Here is a 15968-nt window from a genome sequence, read left to right as displayed (position 1 = left end):
TTAAGTTGTGAAGGTCATAAACCCATTAGCCTTTTCGCTAAAGCTTCTTGGATCTTGGAAGATGCACCATGCCTTCCACACTTGGACTTGAACAGATTGTTGATGTTCCTTTCAAATTGTTGATGGAGAAGAAATACTTGGACTTGAAAAGATTGTGATACATCAAGAGAAAGAAACAAGATTTGGATGGATGTACCATATGTTCTAACTAAACTCCAAAGGATATTCTACCATGGATGTACAATGGGTACCTAGGGAATTCTTTGATGATTTCCCCTCCTTGTTATAGGAGTATCTAAAGAAGACCTTCCAATTGAGCGCATCTGCTTAAAAGTCGAAGGGAATGTTACGACCATGGTTACTATGACCACTATTATTACAATTATCTAATCCATTATGGTTACTATGACCAGCCATTAGTTAGCTTTTGATGGAATTCAATTTGCCTATTTGACCATGAGTCAATTTTGATGAAATGATATATATGTAGTATTTAACACAATAGTATTTTATTGATCACTCTAACTACAATTCAAGCATCCGACCAATGTTGCATCCAAATAGTGCCGTGGCTTTGTATGAAGCCAGTATAACTTAAATAAAATAACAAAGCCTAGCTTGCCAATAAAAGCAATTGAGGAAATGGGAGCCAACATAAAATTGCAAGGGATGTATTCAGGAAAGACTATTACATCTGCAATTTATTCAAGGAGGACCATTAAACCTAGAGTTTAGTACTTGGCCTAGTTCTCTAGTTTGGTCATGTGAAAAGAAAGTCTCTTTAATAGCAAACAACACACAAGGTGAAACTCATTAAAAGTTACAATCACAAACTACATGTGTGGTTGAGTAGCTCCGCTTGTAATACACTAAGTTTGAGAACATATATCCAATAGCTTAGGCATAGCCAAAACACAGCCAAAACACACTATGGACCACATTTAAACACTTTTTAAATCTTTCCTTTTTATGTGAGAGATGCTAGGTCTAGTGAGAGTCTCTCTCGTTGAGAAACTCAATAACTGAAACTCCATTTGCACTTTTGATGATGGAGAACTCATTTTTCATAAAGGCTTGGATTTAAACTCTAAGTGCATTTTGATATTAAAGAGGCAACAACCTTAGAGAGGCATCAATCTCTCGAGCACCATACCTGTGAGGCATACATCCATGAATGAAGTCATGCAATAGTTCTTGGATTCTCAAAGGTGTACGAAGTGACACTTTCTATTTACATGATGGGGATTTTTGATACTATAGACGTAATGATTTCTTCAACATAAATTTAATGGTGTCCTATCTTATACAACGATGATGTTTTTAATAATAATGTAATCATTTAATGTATATAAAATACTGTTCAAATACATGATGAGTTTAATAATTCCAACCTTGCTTACATTTCAATATTGAGTACTATAGTTCTACCAAAAACTTATAATAGGGTGTAACATGTTTTATAGGTGAGATGCATTATGTTTTAAATATCGACTAACAACAATTATAAGACAGTTCCATGACAACCTAGTAGACATTGATGCATGACATAATGATCCAAGGGAAAATGAGACATGCTATAAAGAAAATGTCACATCAATGGTTCTCAAGAGTGTGGGATATAGCACCTTGAGGTCTAGAGCATGAAGTGCTATTTCCCATGGTCCCACCCTATTTCCCACCTATTTCCCATGGTGCATTTGCACAGCATAACAAAAATGGCTATTTCTTACGTATTTCCCTTCCATGACATAAGGCCCAAAGAGAGAGAGGAAGGGGCGGGCGGGAGCCGGGGGGGGGGGGCAAGTGTATGCTCATCTGCACAAGCTAACTCAATTGTATGCCATGAAAGAAGTCAATGCTTAACCAATATGGCCATTGGTGTTTTTAAGGGTAGCTCAAAGGGCAAGAATCACGCTCACCTTGCCATGGAGCCAATAGAATTCTCAATTACATATACAGTAAGGCTCTCCAACACCATAACTTGCCCTCGAAAGTGTTTTATGCAGAATTTGTACTCACAAGAGAATAAGATTATTCAAGCAGGGAGGCACAAACTCGTAGGGAGCTTACATCTATCAAAGCCTCACCAATAGAATTTTTTGAGAGACATGAACAAGTCTCATAGGGGGTCCAATTTCTAAGCGAGATTTTCTGGAGCAACCAATTAGCCAGTTTCAAGTTTAGTACAATTGTTACTGTTGCCTTGGAAAAGACCAGAACTCATCAGCACACTTTACTCACTATATATCCAACCCTGTTCTTTTTCCAAGACCTACATACATAATATATTTCTTGGTTGAAGTCAGGCTCACTCATCTGCCTCTTGCAATCAAGGTGACCGGATTAAACTTAATATTTTTAAAATATTTGGAAATTTTCAAGATGCACAGACCAATTTGACCAAAATACACTCCACTGTTGAGGATTTCAAATATTGTGCTCGTAATGTACAGAGCCACAAAAACGCTCCTTGCAGCAAAAGAGTTGCATGGAGCAGATACAATAATTTTGTTTGGAAGCAGCAGTGCTAAGACTATGCTTGCTCTGAAGAAAATCAAATTCACATCTAGTTCATCATTTACTTCCAATTAATAGTTCAAAGACAATGTATTGGCCCAAACAAATAAAGAAAACAAAAAACATAAAACACAAAAAAAAGTGTTCCCCCTTCCCCAGCGTGGCCACCCACAAAAATACCCATGAATAGTGGAGCTTCTAATATACTAATAAGCCAAAAGGTGCAGCACCACTCATTTTGTATTTAACCAAAACTGACACAATATTGGATGTCGTTTTTAAGTGCCCCATTTGTTCTTTATGTTCAACTGTAAGCAAGGGAACACATTCCAAAAGCACCACCATAAAGGGGCACAATATCTGGCAACGCAATGAACAATTAATCAACAGCTGAGGTGGACCATGAACCTTATGTACAGCTTGAGTCCTTAGGAGTTGTCTGACGCTGAAGCTAGCAGAAAACCTCATGCAGCAGCACATTCCAACATTTACCATGGCCAATGCTAATATTCAATTTGAGCCTGTACAGTTGACTTTAAATATCCTCTGTACACACAGCCAGCTGAAGCATACTCAATTTCCTACATAACATACAGTCAATGATGCACTGACAAGGTTAGGATCCCAGAAATTTGGGGAGACTGGGAAGCCTAACTTCAATGGATCTAGCACTTGTATACAAATCAGCTTTGCTGTGAAAAGATACATTCCGGTACAGCTATGAAAGCCCTCTACACCGGCTTTTGTTCTGTCCATCTTTACCAGAAGTTACACGACTGCCATAACAGCTTGGATGATTGTTTCTTTTCAGAGTTGATAAATTTGTATGATGTAACACCATTTGACGATGTATAGTATGCACAGATGAGATGAAGACAAGTCAAAAGATACAATTTTCCATCTCATGGACTCCACTATTCAAAGTTCAAGCTCATGCTGATGGCACCTGTGCACCACGACGTTCTGCCCACAACATGCCACTAACATCAGGGGAACAGAAAAGCCAGAAAACATGTGCGACATGAAACCATGGAAGCTATTTATAAAATCTCTAGTACCTCCAGCAGCAACCAGCTTCTCCACACGAGCGACTATATGCTTCCCATAGGTATACTTCTTCAATGCATGAAGATGCACCCTGATACGAGACAGAAGCAGCTCACGTTGCTGATCATCACACGTTTCCAGCACTTTCTGAACTACATAATTAGCATACTGATCTTTCATCATAGCCTGCAGATTGTAAATTCAAGAGATTAGGCAAACTAAGACTTGGAACACAATATAGGACTTTATTGGAGTCGAAGTCTTTAGAGAAAAACTACCTGCAATGGCTCATTTTCATCAGTATGACCAAGCATTTCACTGATTAGAATTTGCCGCTCTGCAGGACCTCCAAACTCTAAGCACTTCTCAACCACATTAGAAGCAAATTTGTGTTGACTCATTTGTACAATCTGGCCAGCCAATTTTGTTAATATTTCACTTCTCTCATGTGGTTTTCCATGCTCCAAGACATGCTGTCATAAAACAAAAATCAGGATTTAAAAGCACAGCTTTCACGTCCAGCAACCCCAGTATCAGAGAAAGTAGTCCACTTGGAATTTTTATACACCCCAACAGCTGGGGAAATGCAATAACTGTTATCTAAAATTATAGACCTGCACAACATAATTGCCATATTGATCTTGCGCTAAAGTACACGTGGAGCGTAGAATCTCCTCCATTACACCACTCTGCTTCTGCTCATCAGTACAATGTTCCAGAATGCGCTGCCAAAACATGAGGCAATAACATGACTCCAATAGAGACAAAACTTCGCATTTTGTGATCCACACAGGACTTTGCACCAATTAATTATATAGACCTTCATAAGACTAGAATAGATCCAATCTTTCAGTTTAATTTTTTATAAAACAAGCGGAAGAACAAAGGAAAGAAGGGATCTTGTAAGTGACTTTGAACAAAATATGAGTAAATGAGAAGAAAAAGAGAAATAACTAAGGAAGCGAAGCTACGCTTATCTTCTGATCAGTACCTAGGCATAAGAAGCAGGACATGCGCCAATTAATGAGTATGTTTTGAAGATCCCCAGGACTGTAAAAATTATGTTTTACCTGGATGACTCTACAGCCATAAGGATGAGTAGAAAGCACAACCACTTGACCATAAAAGGCTGATATTATGAAGTGGATATGATCAGAAGGAACACACTCAATGCATTTCTGAATCACATGATTGCCATTTTGGTCACGCACACATCGCATCACATGACCATCAAGTTCTGAGACTATATTTGTTTGCTGTTCAAGGTCAACTACTTCTAATGCCTGAAACAGTGCAAAAAAGTAAGTCAAACTAAGTGCATCAATACAACAAAAAAGAATGGTTTTCAACAAGCAAAACAAACAGATCTTCTACGAGCACATAAAAGGATACCTTTTGTATAACACGACACCCGTACATTTGAAGACTCAGATCCAAGACATGACCAATGAGGTTCTTTGCAAGTTCTGACCTCTGTTGAGGAGTTCCATGCTCAAAAAACTGTCACCTCAAGCATCCAACTAAAATCAGCATCAATACGTAACTACACATGGTCAAGTGCCTACAAAACATCTATATGCTTTAGTGGAAACTTTTTTAAACGTACTAAAAATTCAAAAACTATTTTTGAGGTGAAAAGACTGACGAAGATATGAATTGCTACCTTTTGAATTACATAATTCCCAAAAACATCCGTCATAAGTGTGAGTGCTTGAGGCAAGACTTCCTGAAAAACTAATGTCTTTTCCTCTAACGATGCTGTCTCCAACTTCTGCTGAATAAATCTGCTGCCATGCTGATCAGCACTGAAACCCAAACGCCCCCAAAAATAGGAAACACAAGAAAAAGAGAAAAAAGAAGAAAAGGGAAAAGGCTTGTTAATTCCCCATGAAACAATGTCAGAGATGTTCCGAAGAGAAATCAAGTGAAAGGTTACCTGAACTCCACCACATGGTCTGCAATGTCTGCGAGTTCAAACCTCCGTGTTTTATTGTTCTTCAACTCCTCCAGCAAAAAGGATACCTTCAATTCCTCGCTTGCATCACTGGCTTTTGGGCCTTGCCGGCCCATATAAGCACCTCCAGCAGTGGTCCTACCAGCCCCTGAAGGGAGACGATAGTTCCGCTCTGCCTGTCTCAGTGAAAAAGCTCCAGGTACAACTGGGGAGCCAGGCAGCACAGGACTTGCAATTGGAGAGTTTGCATATGGCATAACAAATCCAACACCAGGAGGACTACCATAGTAAACTGGGCTGACAGAGCCACTCTTGTTTCCAATTGGAACACCAAGGGAACCACTCCTTGAATACTGGACCTTATGTTCAGTAGGGTATCCAAGCACTGAGCTTGACTGGTTCTTTTGTGATTCCAGAGGATCAATATGGGACCCAGTTACATACCCTCGAAGTAAAGAGGGATCGTGATAATTTACACCGGCACAAGCATCCTCAGCAGAGCGCTGCTGCAAATAGTGAAGATACAAAGGGTCTGGTAAATGAGATGGCAGGGAGGTCCCTGCTTGACCTGTATATTTGTACAACTGTTGCATGTCTAAACCTAACCCAACTGGAGATCCTGTTGCAGGTGCCCGTGCACCAATCCCAGCAGCTACCGCTGCAGCAGCAGCTGCTGCTGCTGCTGTTGCAGTATCATAAGCTACTGGAGGAGGATAATTTGCCATCATTCCAGGAATAAGAGCTGGGTTCATAGCATAGCCCCCTAGTCCATACTGGGGAGCATAAATATTAGCTGCCTGAACATTCTGGTAATAAGGATTTCCAGCAGTCATGTATGACATTGCTGCAGCTGCAGCTGCAGCTGCATACATATTATTTGCAGCTCCTGGCTGGAGGCTTGCATTCTGAGCCTGAGATGTTAATTTCAATAGACCATATTTTCCCTGTGCTCTGTAGCCCTGTTCCATGCCGGAGAACTGATGCTGGTGGTGAAAAGCTTGTGGAAAACTTTGAGATTGTGAAAACTGTGATTGAGCCTGGGAGCTTTGAGGTCTTTGGTTATGCCGCTGAGGTTGTTGCATCCGTAAAGATTGATGCTGGCCATGTGTTTCCTGAGGCAACTGGTGGGGCTGTAGTGGAAGGTGCAATTGCTCCTGTTCAATAGAGCCAGACCCTTGCACATCAGGCAGGCTTAAACTTTGCAAAGCAGTTGCCAGCTGTGTAGCTCCAGCTGCACTAGGGCTGGCCACCAGGGACTCACTTCTGGACTCTGTGCTTCCAATGTTGGGATTACTGTTCGAAGAGATGCCATCAGCAAATGCTTCGCCTGTGTTTGATGGATCTGGTGTAGGGATCCGTGTAATTGGCCCAGAAGACCCGGAAGGTGCTCCATTAGAATTGCTTCCAATAATGTGGACTCCAGGAGGATTAGGTGTTGCCGAATGCGACTTTAGTGCAGGATTAGGAGTCGCTGAACGTGAAGATAATACAGCATTAGGTGTCGCTGAACGCGAGAATAATACAGCATTAGGTGTTGCTGAACGTGAACCTAATAAAGCTGCAGTTAGCTCTGCCACAGCTGCAGCAGACATGTTGGAGTCTCGCAAATGAGCTAGCTGTACATCCACCGCTCCAGAAGATCCATCGATGCCATCTTCATTCGCTGTACGACTGGAAGATCGTGTCTGGTTATATACTGGAGATGGTGTTCTTGGAAAGTCCTCCTGATAGACATGGGCACAAGGCTTTCAGAAATTAAATCCAACGTTTAACATGATTGGAAAGTCCTCCTGATAGACATGGGCACAAGGCTTTCAGAAATTAAATCTTAACATGATTGGAAAGCAAGAGTGAAAGCATCCCTACGATTCTCACAAGCACTCGTATGATAATAGATGGACGCCTAGGAGAAAAGAATAACCAAAAATTTTCAGACAGATAAACCAAGGTCAGAAGTGAACCAACCCCACCACGCAACCATCGCATTAGTCATGGTGAAGAGAGCATCACTCAGAAAAAATAGTCAAAATATCATTTACTAGAAAAAGCTGAAATATGTTTGGGGAAAAGCAATGGATGCCAAAATTATAAAAAACAGGTGAATTAAAATAACACCTGAATTTGAAAAAATAGAGATAACATGGGGTCCCAAGGCAGAACAATGCAAGGCACTTTAGAGTTTCCTTATTCCAACCAATTGAGCTGCCTCGAGAGTCGTTTCATGCTCTCAAACAAATCTTTTCTCTGATGTTTTCGTCAAGGGATTAAGTAGCAGTCCCAGGTGTGCCCACAAATAAATAAACATGTCGAGACGATAACCCCAGAACCCACTAACAAGACTTAATACTATGGACTCCAACAAGCACTATGTCACCACACACTAGCTCATCCCTTTTTGCATCATCAGCAGATGACCCTCGACCAAACAGGCTAATTACCAACCCAAAGATCAGCCAATAATAACACACCTTCCTCTCCTCAAATAATAAAGTGCAAGAACCTTCTCTTCAATGGCTGATTCTTTCCAAGCTGGATCTTTCCTTTAACTTGGTACACTATCCAAAGGTCATATCACTCATACGTGTCAGGTTCCTAGACTGCCACCACTGACTCCATCAATAGTACATATCCTTTAAACACCCGCATTTCTGCTTATCCGATTCAATTCTTATTTTATTCCGAGTGTACAGTATCCTTCATGTATCAATTCATGCACGTCTTGCAAGAACTCTCTCATTGCTTTCACTTTTGAGACCTGGCTTGAGAGAGTGCTCGGTTTGGTCAACATCCATTAGGTGATTATTAATAAGTTAATCAATAAAATATATTATGAGCTTTGAAGTGATAGGCACATTTGTACCAATTTGGCAAGTCCATAAATTATATAACCCAAAATGTTTTATGTCCTCTATTTATACACAAATAAGCCTGCAGCAGTTCCCATAGTGATAACATCTCCCAATCCATAGAAAATCTTTGAATTTTTCTACTTCAGCAAACTGGTTTCTGTTCACCAACGGTTTACCCATCATTGTTGTTGATAGTCTTAAATGTAAAAAGAAAACAAGAGAGGCAAGACATAATTGCATTCCACAATGATGAACATCCACGAGCTTGAATTGGGAAAGAAACTTTCCTCTCAATGGTCTTAATGTACATAAAGTACTATGGTTGCACAAATTCATCCCATGGGATACAAAAAAATATTAGAGGAACCCAAACTCTGGAAGTACAAATCAGTGATGATGTTTCACTATCCCGTTCACAATTTCATGAGAGATCTCATCACTAAGTTGCTCTAAGATAACCAAAACGTTTTGAAGCTTGAGATGTTCTAAGGTTTTAAAACTTTCAAAAACACTAGTAAAATTTGAGCCCAAGTTTTAAAAATCAAAGATCCTTTAAAGAAAGAAAATTGTGATACATACCTAATGTCCAATAGCCCTAAAATGCAAAAATTATAGATTGAGAGGTCTAATAAAGCAAAGGGTGTACTTGTGAGCCAAAGATTTATATTGAAAAGTTCAACCTTAAGACTTGGCAAGTCAAGTGCCAAGTCTGTGTTTCATCAGCAATGAAACATCTCAAAATGTTCATGAACGTTTCTAACTTTCTTTTGCATGTGTCCTTCAAAGGCTTTTGGTATAGATACACAACATAGTGTGTATCTATCTACATGAATCCAAGAACCTGCCCAAACACGTCCTCTAAAAACACAACATAGTGCAGTTTCAATCTAATGATAGTCACTCATAAGGTTGAAAACCATAAACTCCATCAAGCATAGCACAGACTAGCTACTATGACATTGTGTCCATAAACGGAGAACAACAATGGAACACCCTCAATAGAACTCCAAACATGATGGCGAGCATTCTCGATGTGTGTCACGCATGAATGAAATACGAGATTTTTTTGTTGGATGTGAGAAGCAATGAAAAGGAGATGCAATGCAAGGAGAGACAACAAGCTGAGGGAGCTGATGTGTACTTACATATGGATGATGAGAAAGTACAAATGGTGGCATATATAGGACCCAAAGTCAACTTATGACTAAATGTCCTAAGTGAACTAGGACTAGTGTCCCAAGTGGACTAGATGTCCTAACTATGCCTAACTATATACCTTTGTAAGACTAGAATATATCAAATCGTACAAATTTAGAATTTTTGTTGTTCTAAAGTCCAAATTTCTACAAAGAAAATAAAAGAGTAAACAAAAGAGAATAAAAATGAGGTGACATTTTTTTTCGAAAAACAAAAGGTGGACATACTTAGCAAGCAATGCAACACTAGTGCCCAAGCATAAGCAGCTATATTGAATCTCTTGGGCAAGCCCAGTGCTTACTAAAATACGTGAAATAAACAAAAGAGAAAGATAACAAGAAATAAAGAAGACGACTAAGCAAAAATAAACACCAAAATCGACCAAAAAACTGGAATAAAATCTCCCTCTCTCTCTCTCTCTCTCTCTCTCTCTCATGTAGGAATGAATGAAAGAATTTACTGAATGAATGACTTATTTAGAATATAAAGAACTAAATAAGAGCAAAACTACATTCCTAACTTAAGAAAGCACATGAGTCAAACTCTCTTCTGAAACTAAAAGAAAGACGAGCTGTTCAGCTCCCTGCTTTTTGTTTTCAGCTTATGTTCAATAATTCTAAACGTGTCTAAGGCCGATACCCTAGATAAAAGACTTCATATCTAAGGTTGTGCGTACTTCTTTCATTATTTTGCTTGGATTATGCTTCTTGTGTATTAGTAAAGTTATCAGATTACTTAAAAGACTTCTTAGTTGTACAAAGGCAGGAAAATCTATCGAATTGGGAAAAGGTGACTCCATATTTTGCCAAATCAGAAATGTTCGAGTCAATGTAAGGCATTTTTATAATGTGTAAACCACTATATTCAGGTTGTTCATGTTTATCATATTAATCCTACGGTGGATTGAGAAAGTCTAAGATCTAAGAAAACACAAGAATCCCCTCTTGAAGTGCAGTTCAGTCCTAACTTCGCCTAACTGGCCTACAAGGCCATACCAATGCCAAGTGGCAACAAACCCCTCTCCAAGGTATGGTAAAAGTATCCTGGATACATCTCATGTATACCTGGCAACTAAAGCATGTTGCACATGTTCATCCATAATGAATATAGCAACCTATGGTGATACAAGGTAAGCAGAATCATATGACAAAGGAGTGTATCTAAAATTGCACATTCAGCAGCTGCATTTACTTCTGTAACAGTCTGTTTTTCATAAGCAGCAAGATGATACAGCCCTCTGTAACGTGTGCTTGTAATAGTGATCATGCCGGTTGTCATACACAACACAACGATAACCGTAAAAAATAACCATGAAGCCATTTGTGGATATGGTTGAGATAGAAAGCAGGTTCTTTTCTATACCTGAAAAATATAGCACTTTCACAAGAGTCACTATATCCCCTAACACTAAAATGACCTGCACTTGGCCAATCCCTCTCATGGGATATGATGCATTGTTTGCACAAGTGACAATACCCCCCTTGAGTGCATCACTTGAGAACTATAATAGATTTTTCCAGAATGTAATGTGCTTGGAAGCACCATTATCAAAAAACCAATTGGACATAGAATCTGAGACTAACAAAGCTGCATCATGCTTCAATGAATAGTAGTGGCAAGTCACAAGAAATGCCCACTCATCATGAGCCATACATGCTGCCTCATGGCTGGGCTCATGGGCAGCAAGGGCCTTTGTAATTGCAAGAGCTTGCTGCTGTTTTTTTCTTTTTTGAAGCAATGGGCTTCCAACACTCAGAGATGTCATGTCCTCACTTCTTGTTTTCTTCTTCCCATCAGCCGGGGTAGAAGAGGATGAGGTAACAGATGAAGGATTGGACTTGCTGAAATTCTTGCCCCCCTTGCCTTTGCCTTTGAGATCCATCGCAAAGACCTGATCTGCATGAATGAAAGCAATCCCGGTCTTTACAACTTTGCCCTTCCTGCAAGAGCAAGGAAACAAGCTGATCGAAGGTGTAGTGCTTGGGTTTCCCATGGCCACTAACCTCAACATCATAGAGCAACTATCAACAACCAAGATCACATGAACTGCTCGAGAGAAACATGAAGGAATAGAAGCCAACTCGCATAATTGATAATGCCTCCAATCTGAAGAAGCCTCCAAACTAGAACAACAATTCTAGCACATGCTTACTTCAAAAATGGACTGCTCCTCGCAGACATTGGCTAGTATCTGGACAGACACCATACATACCTTGATGGCCGTATGGACAAGTATGCAGGGAGACTCTCGTGCAGCCTCAGCTAGGAGGGCTTCTTTCTTTAGGGAATGGAAGGATCCTCCTTTCTTCTCTGAGACTCTTACAGGGTTGAGGTGGCACTTTCAGCCTCAACCTTGGTTGTTTTCCACCTCATTTTGAGGGGGTTTATTTATCCTCATGGTTTCATGATGTATTCCACTTTGAGCTTGCTCTCGCGGGTTTTTTCTCTTACTTAATAGAAGTCTCTTTATTGAAAGAAAAAAAAAATGGACTACTACTTGTAAGCACAGCCTTGCCCCAAAATATTGATATCAAATGAATGAGAGGAGACACTTTGCTACTGGTGTATCAAAGTTTTGCACATGGCCTTTCGAAACCCTTAGGCGGCTGCAGTGGTATATGCTTGGGCTTACCCCTGTTCCTTCTAATACCTCCTCCTTTGTAGAAAGAAGAAATCACTTTCTTTCTGTAGACAGACCAAATTCAGAAGACAGAAAATGGCTTTTTTTGGCAAGTTTGTAGCCCAAATATGTCATTTCCTGCTGGGTGACATTTCTACCATCATCCTACAAAAATGAGCTATTTCCTCGGAACTGACTGATGTTGAAAAATCAGCGGATGAGCTGTGGTTAGGGGTGAAATGCCACTCAAACCCAGAGCTAGCTGGTTCTCCCCAAAATGCGTTGAGGAACAGTTCTCCTAGAACTATAAAACAGTTCCCTTCACTAGGCAGGCCGCAGCTTCTTTTTTCAATTTGCTGATTTATATACTACAGTAAAGTCACATGACAGGCAATCAGTACTAGGTCAGAAAGTCTTCAAAATTCTGGTCAAAACTACTGGAAAGCTGCATATTGGCACTTTGCAAGTTAGAGAATTCTTTGGTGGAATATTCCAAATGGTCATTCCTATGGATCCACACATCAGGGATAGAATATTTGCATATGCAAAAAGATTGTCAGGAAAGTTCAATGCAAATCCCAAGAGGCTATCAATCGTTACCCCAACTTTGGGCTGAACCAGAACGTGCTCATAAGGCAGGGCAATATGACGGAAGAGAGCCTGTAGATATTGCAATGACCAAGAGGAGGGGCAGGGGGTTTATGGAGGTGCCGATTTTTATTTTTATTTTTGGGAGAGGAACAGTTAAGGGACAGGCCAAAGTGGGCCTTTCTTTTCTATTTTTTGCAGGTGGGGGGTGGCAGGAAGGAAAAAGGGGGGGGCATTACTTTTGGGTAAGGGCTAGAAATGACATGACATTGCATAGCAGCAAAATCATTAAATATAAGAATAATTCCAATCGTACAAATTTAAAATTTTTGTTGTTCTAAAGTCCAAAATGAATTTTTAGCTGTTGAGGCTTCTACACCCGCATATAATTCGATGTAGTTGAACAGCTGATCACCACTTGGACAAAAATTCAAAGAATTAGCATGTCCACTAAGGTGAGAGTAAAATGTACCGTTGCAAGACTAGAATATGGGGCTTCTGCACCAACAAAATCATTAAATATATAAACCCCATCTAGACTACCCAATATTAACTACAATCTACACCAAGACACTGATCAGAAGCCAAACGAACCAAAGTAGTCAAAAACTCAGAATCAGACATATTTTTATAATACGCACTGGTATGCTCACAAGGCATTAACAGAGTTCAAAAGAACCAGTATCTGCAACCTTAACTTTGGCATGAGAACATATCATGTCCCCCAACAGGGATTATTCTTCTTAAGTATTCACCTTGAGTGGTAAAAGGCTAAAGTACCTGAATAAGATCTACCAAGCTTTTAGGCCGAGCACCTAAACCATAGCTTGAAAGCAGTGACCCATCAGCTCCCCTTTCTGCCCATTTATCTGACACATGCCTAAGAAAATTTCCCATCGGAGATTTCTCATCATCCGAAGACTCAGTCTCTTCATTGTGAGTTGGAAGCACCGGCTGTGAAGAAAACAAAGACCTGCTGTTGCTGTCATCAAAAGATCTCAGTTTTCTCTTGTCACCAAAACCACCAATGCCAAGGCGCTGAGCAAGAAGATAATTCTCCCGGGAAAGTATGGGTGGAGGCAACCTTGGATTTAGGTTGATGTGAGAATAATAGTAAGCTAAATATGCTGGATCAGATCGAAGTTCTTGCTCCGAATCAATAACATCAATACCCTCGCCAGACCCTGAGCTGGTAAGCCGCCTGTCAGCCTCCACACTAGTAGCAAACAAACCTCCCATGGAAGCAAGAGATCCTTCAACACTTGGGGGTGCACTTCCACTCCGGTGAGGAACCATATCCCTTCTGTTAAGCATGTTGTCAACCCGGGATTGGCTCCTCAGCAGTATGCCCAGCTCCTGCGCCACACCTTCATGTGCTGAAGAAGAGCTTAAGCTAGCTGCACCTGAAGTTCTAATATTATCGCCCATTCCAAGTCCTCCCCTCATTCCAGTTGCAGTTGGTATTCGCATAGGGTCCTCTGTGGCCATCCTGAAAAGAGTGCCCTTCTGAATCCCTGGCCTCGCTTCCGTTCTGCTGACTCTACTGTCATTCACCGAACACCTTAAAGTATCTTAAATTATGCTCGTTCACAGCTCTGATAAATGGTCCCATGAGTGAAGATCTCTAGTGATGGATCCGTTACCCCTACAGTGCAGTTCAAATAGGAGGTCTCGTGGGATCCCTATTTGTGATCTGAAATGGCCAGGACCGGGGCAGAGCCATGGCGATGGTTATAATCTGTGCGCAGATATAACAAGACAATACACAGGATAGTACAGGCAGAAACGTAGGCAACACCTGTCGGGCAACAGGCGGGACCCACGACTACCAAACCATCGGAATAGAAATTCTCCACAATCTTCCGCGTCTCACCTTTGCAGCGGAAAGGCAAGCCTACAACACTATCATTCTCACATGATGATGTCGAACGGAGCGAACCAACAGACCAGCCAACCTGCCAAATTTTGGTTTTTTTTGGCTAATTCTCTGGCATGGACCCGAACTCCAAAGAATGGAACTACTGTTGCGAGGAAATTCCGCCCGGCGATAGGGTCGTCATCACAATGCACACAGAAGACCTGATGAGCCAAGAAAACAAAAAAGAATTACAATTCCACCCCAAAGGTCCTCCATGTTAGAGAAATTTACCGAGAAGGGGATAGGATTCTTGCAACAACGACGACGACGACGACGCAAGAAAGAGGTCAAAGTGAAGGTATAAGGGCAGAGCAGAGAGAGATGGAAGGGAGCTGAGGATGGAAGGGACGAGGAAACGATGAAAAGAAATGGAAAAGCAAAGCAAAAGGACCTGGACGAGGCAATCGGACCTGGAGGTTGTCGAAATGCGTGCGATGCGAGGGCAAAATGCAGGATTGGAGCGAGATTGGAGGGCAAAATGTGGGAGAGATGAGCAGGAGGAGCAGCAAAATCGGAAGAGCGAAAGTACAGAAATGAAAAAAAGAGCAGTGCAGCTGACAAAATCTTTTGTAAAAACAGAGACGATGACGATGACTTTGTTACAGCTTCCAAGCTCCCTGTCTATGGCCGCTTCCCCTCCGTCGATCTTTCCCATCCTACGGCCCACATCCCTCTCCCCAATTAGGGTTTATCCCTCCTACATTCACCAATCGCCATCTTAATCCTTCTTGTTTACTCTCTTAATTGTCTTCATTACCATAAATGCTCGGATTAGCTCCTCCAAGTCAACGTGACCTTTCCGGGGACCAAATATTAAATATAGATTGTTTAAGTGCTTTTATTGCCCCCCGCCCCTTTAGATGCTTGTATATTTGTGCCCGTGCGTAATGATCTTTGCCTCGTCTTGTGCTCTCCTTGTCGGCCTCTTTTCCTTAAGTGTGCATACTACACACACTTCCCTTTCTTAGCGTGTTTGCACAATTACACACTTTCCCGCCCTTGGGCAGGCGCCCATGATTAGACGGACAAGATTGCCCACCCACAATCGAGATCCATTTAATGTGTCAACAGCGGCCATAGCGTGTCGACTCCCTAGCACACATCGCAGCTATTGCTTTCATTCCATTCCACCTGAAGGTGACTTGCATGCTAGACATTCACACACTCGTCGCTATCAAGAACGAGAATATGAGGTGTAAAGTAGAGTGACATCAATTTAGCAGTTGCTAATGTGTCCTCGGCCTAGAGTCTTTGATGGACGGTAGAGGCCATGGGTCG

At 41.1% G+C, this 15968-nt stretch overlaps 1 protein-coding gene across 3 annotated transcripts; it reads right to left on the bottom strand.

Moving 5' to 3' along the window:
• Positions 1-2702: 2702 nt before the first annotated feature.
• LOC147900345 (pumilio homolog 3-like) lies at positions 2703-15241 on the bottom strand. 3 transcript variants are annotated; one of them, XM_087376870.1, is made up of 11 exons: positions 15101-15241; positions 14688-14851; positions 13553-14465; positions 5501-7242; positions 5228-5369; positions 4957-5064; positions 4635-4847; positions 4179-4289; positions 3843-4037; positions 3576-3750; positions 2703-3480 (listed from the first exon to the last, which is right to left on the bottom strand). In XM_087376870.1, exons 3-11 carry the CDS (start codon positions 14258-14260, stop codon positions 3449-3451), a joined length of 3426 nt encoding a protein of 1141 aa, XP_087232996.1. In that variant the 5' UTR covers positions 14261-14465; positions 14688-14851; positions 15101-15241; the 3' UTR covers positions 2703-3448. The 3 variants fall into 3 exon arrangements, with proteins under 3 accessions (XP_087232996.1, XP_087232995.1, XP_087232994.1); XM_087376869.1 differs by having other exon boundaries at positions 13553-14851; positions 15082-15241; XM_087376868.1 differs by having other exon boundaries at positions 13553-14851.
• Positions 15242-15968: the final 727 nt, after the last annotated feature.

This window comes from Dipteris shenzhenensis, chromosome 7 (genome assembly GCF_047967505.1).
Source record: "Dipteris shenzhenensis isolate YYH24624 ecotype China chromosome 7, Dip_SZ_1.0, whole genome shotgun sequence".
NCBI lineage: Eukaryota > Viridiplantae > Streptophyta > Polypodiopsida > Gleicheniales > Dipteridaceae > Dipteris > Dipteris shenzhenensis.
This window is presented reverse-complemented; position numbering and strand designations above follow the sequence as displayed.

Bases quoted from the DNA above. Each gene is read 5' to 3' on its own strand.
- LOC147900345 (XM_087376869.1), bottom strand. From the start codon at position 14,260: ATGGCCACAGAGGACCCTATGCGAATACCAACTGCAACTGGAATGAGG. The intron at 5,370-5,500 runs GTAACCTTTCAC...TTTGGGTTTCAG, and splicing joins GACCATGTGGTGGAGTTCAG to TGCTGATCAGCATGGCAGCA. The intron at 4,038-4,178 runs GTCTATAATTTT...GTTTTATGACAG, and splicing joins ATGGCAATTATGTTGTGCAG to CATGTCTTGGAGCATGGAAA.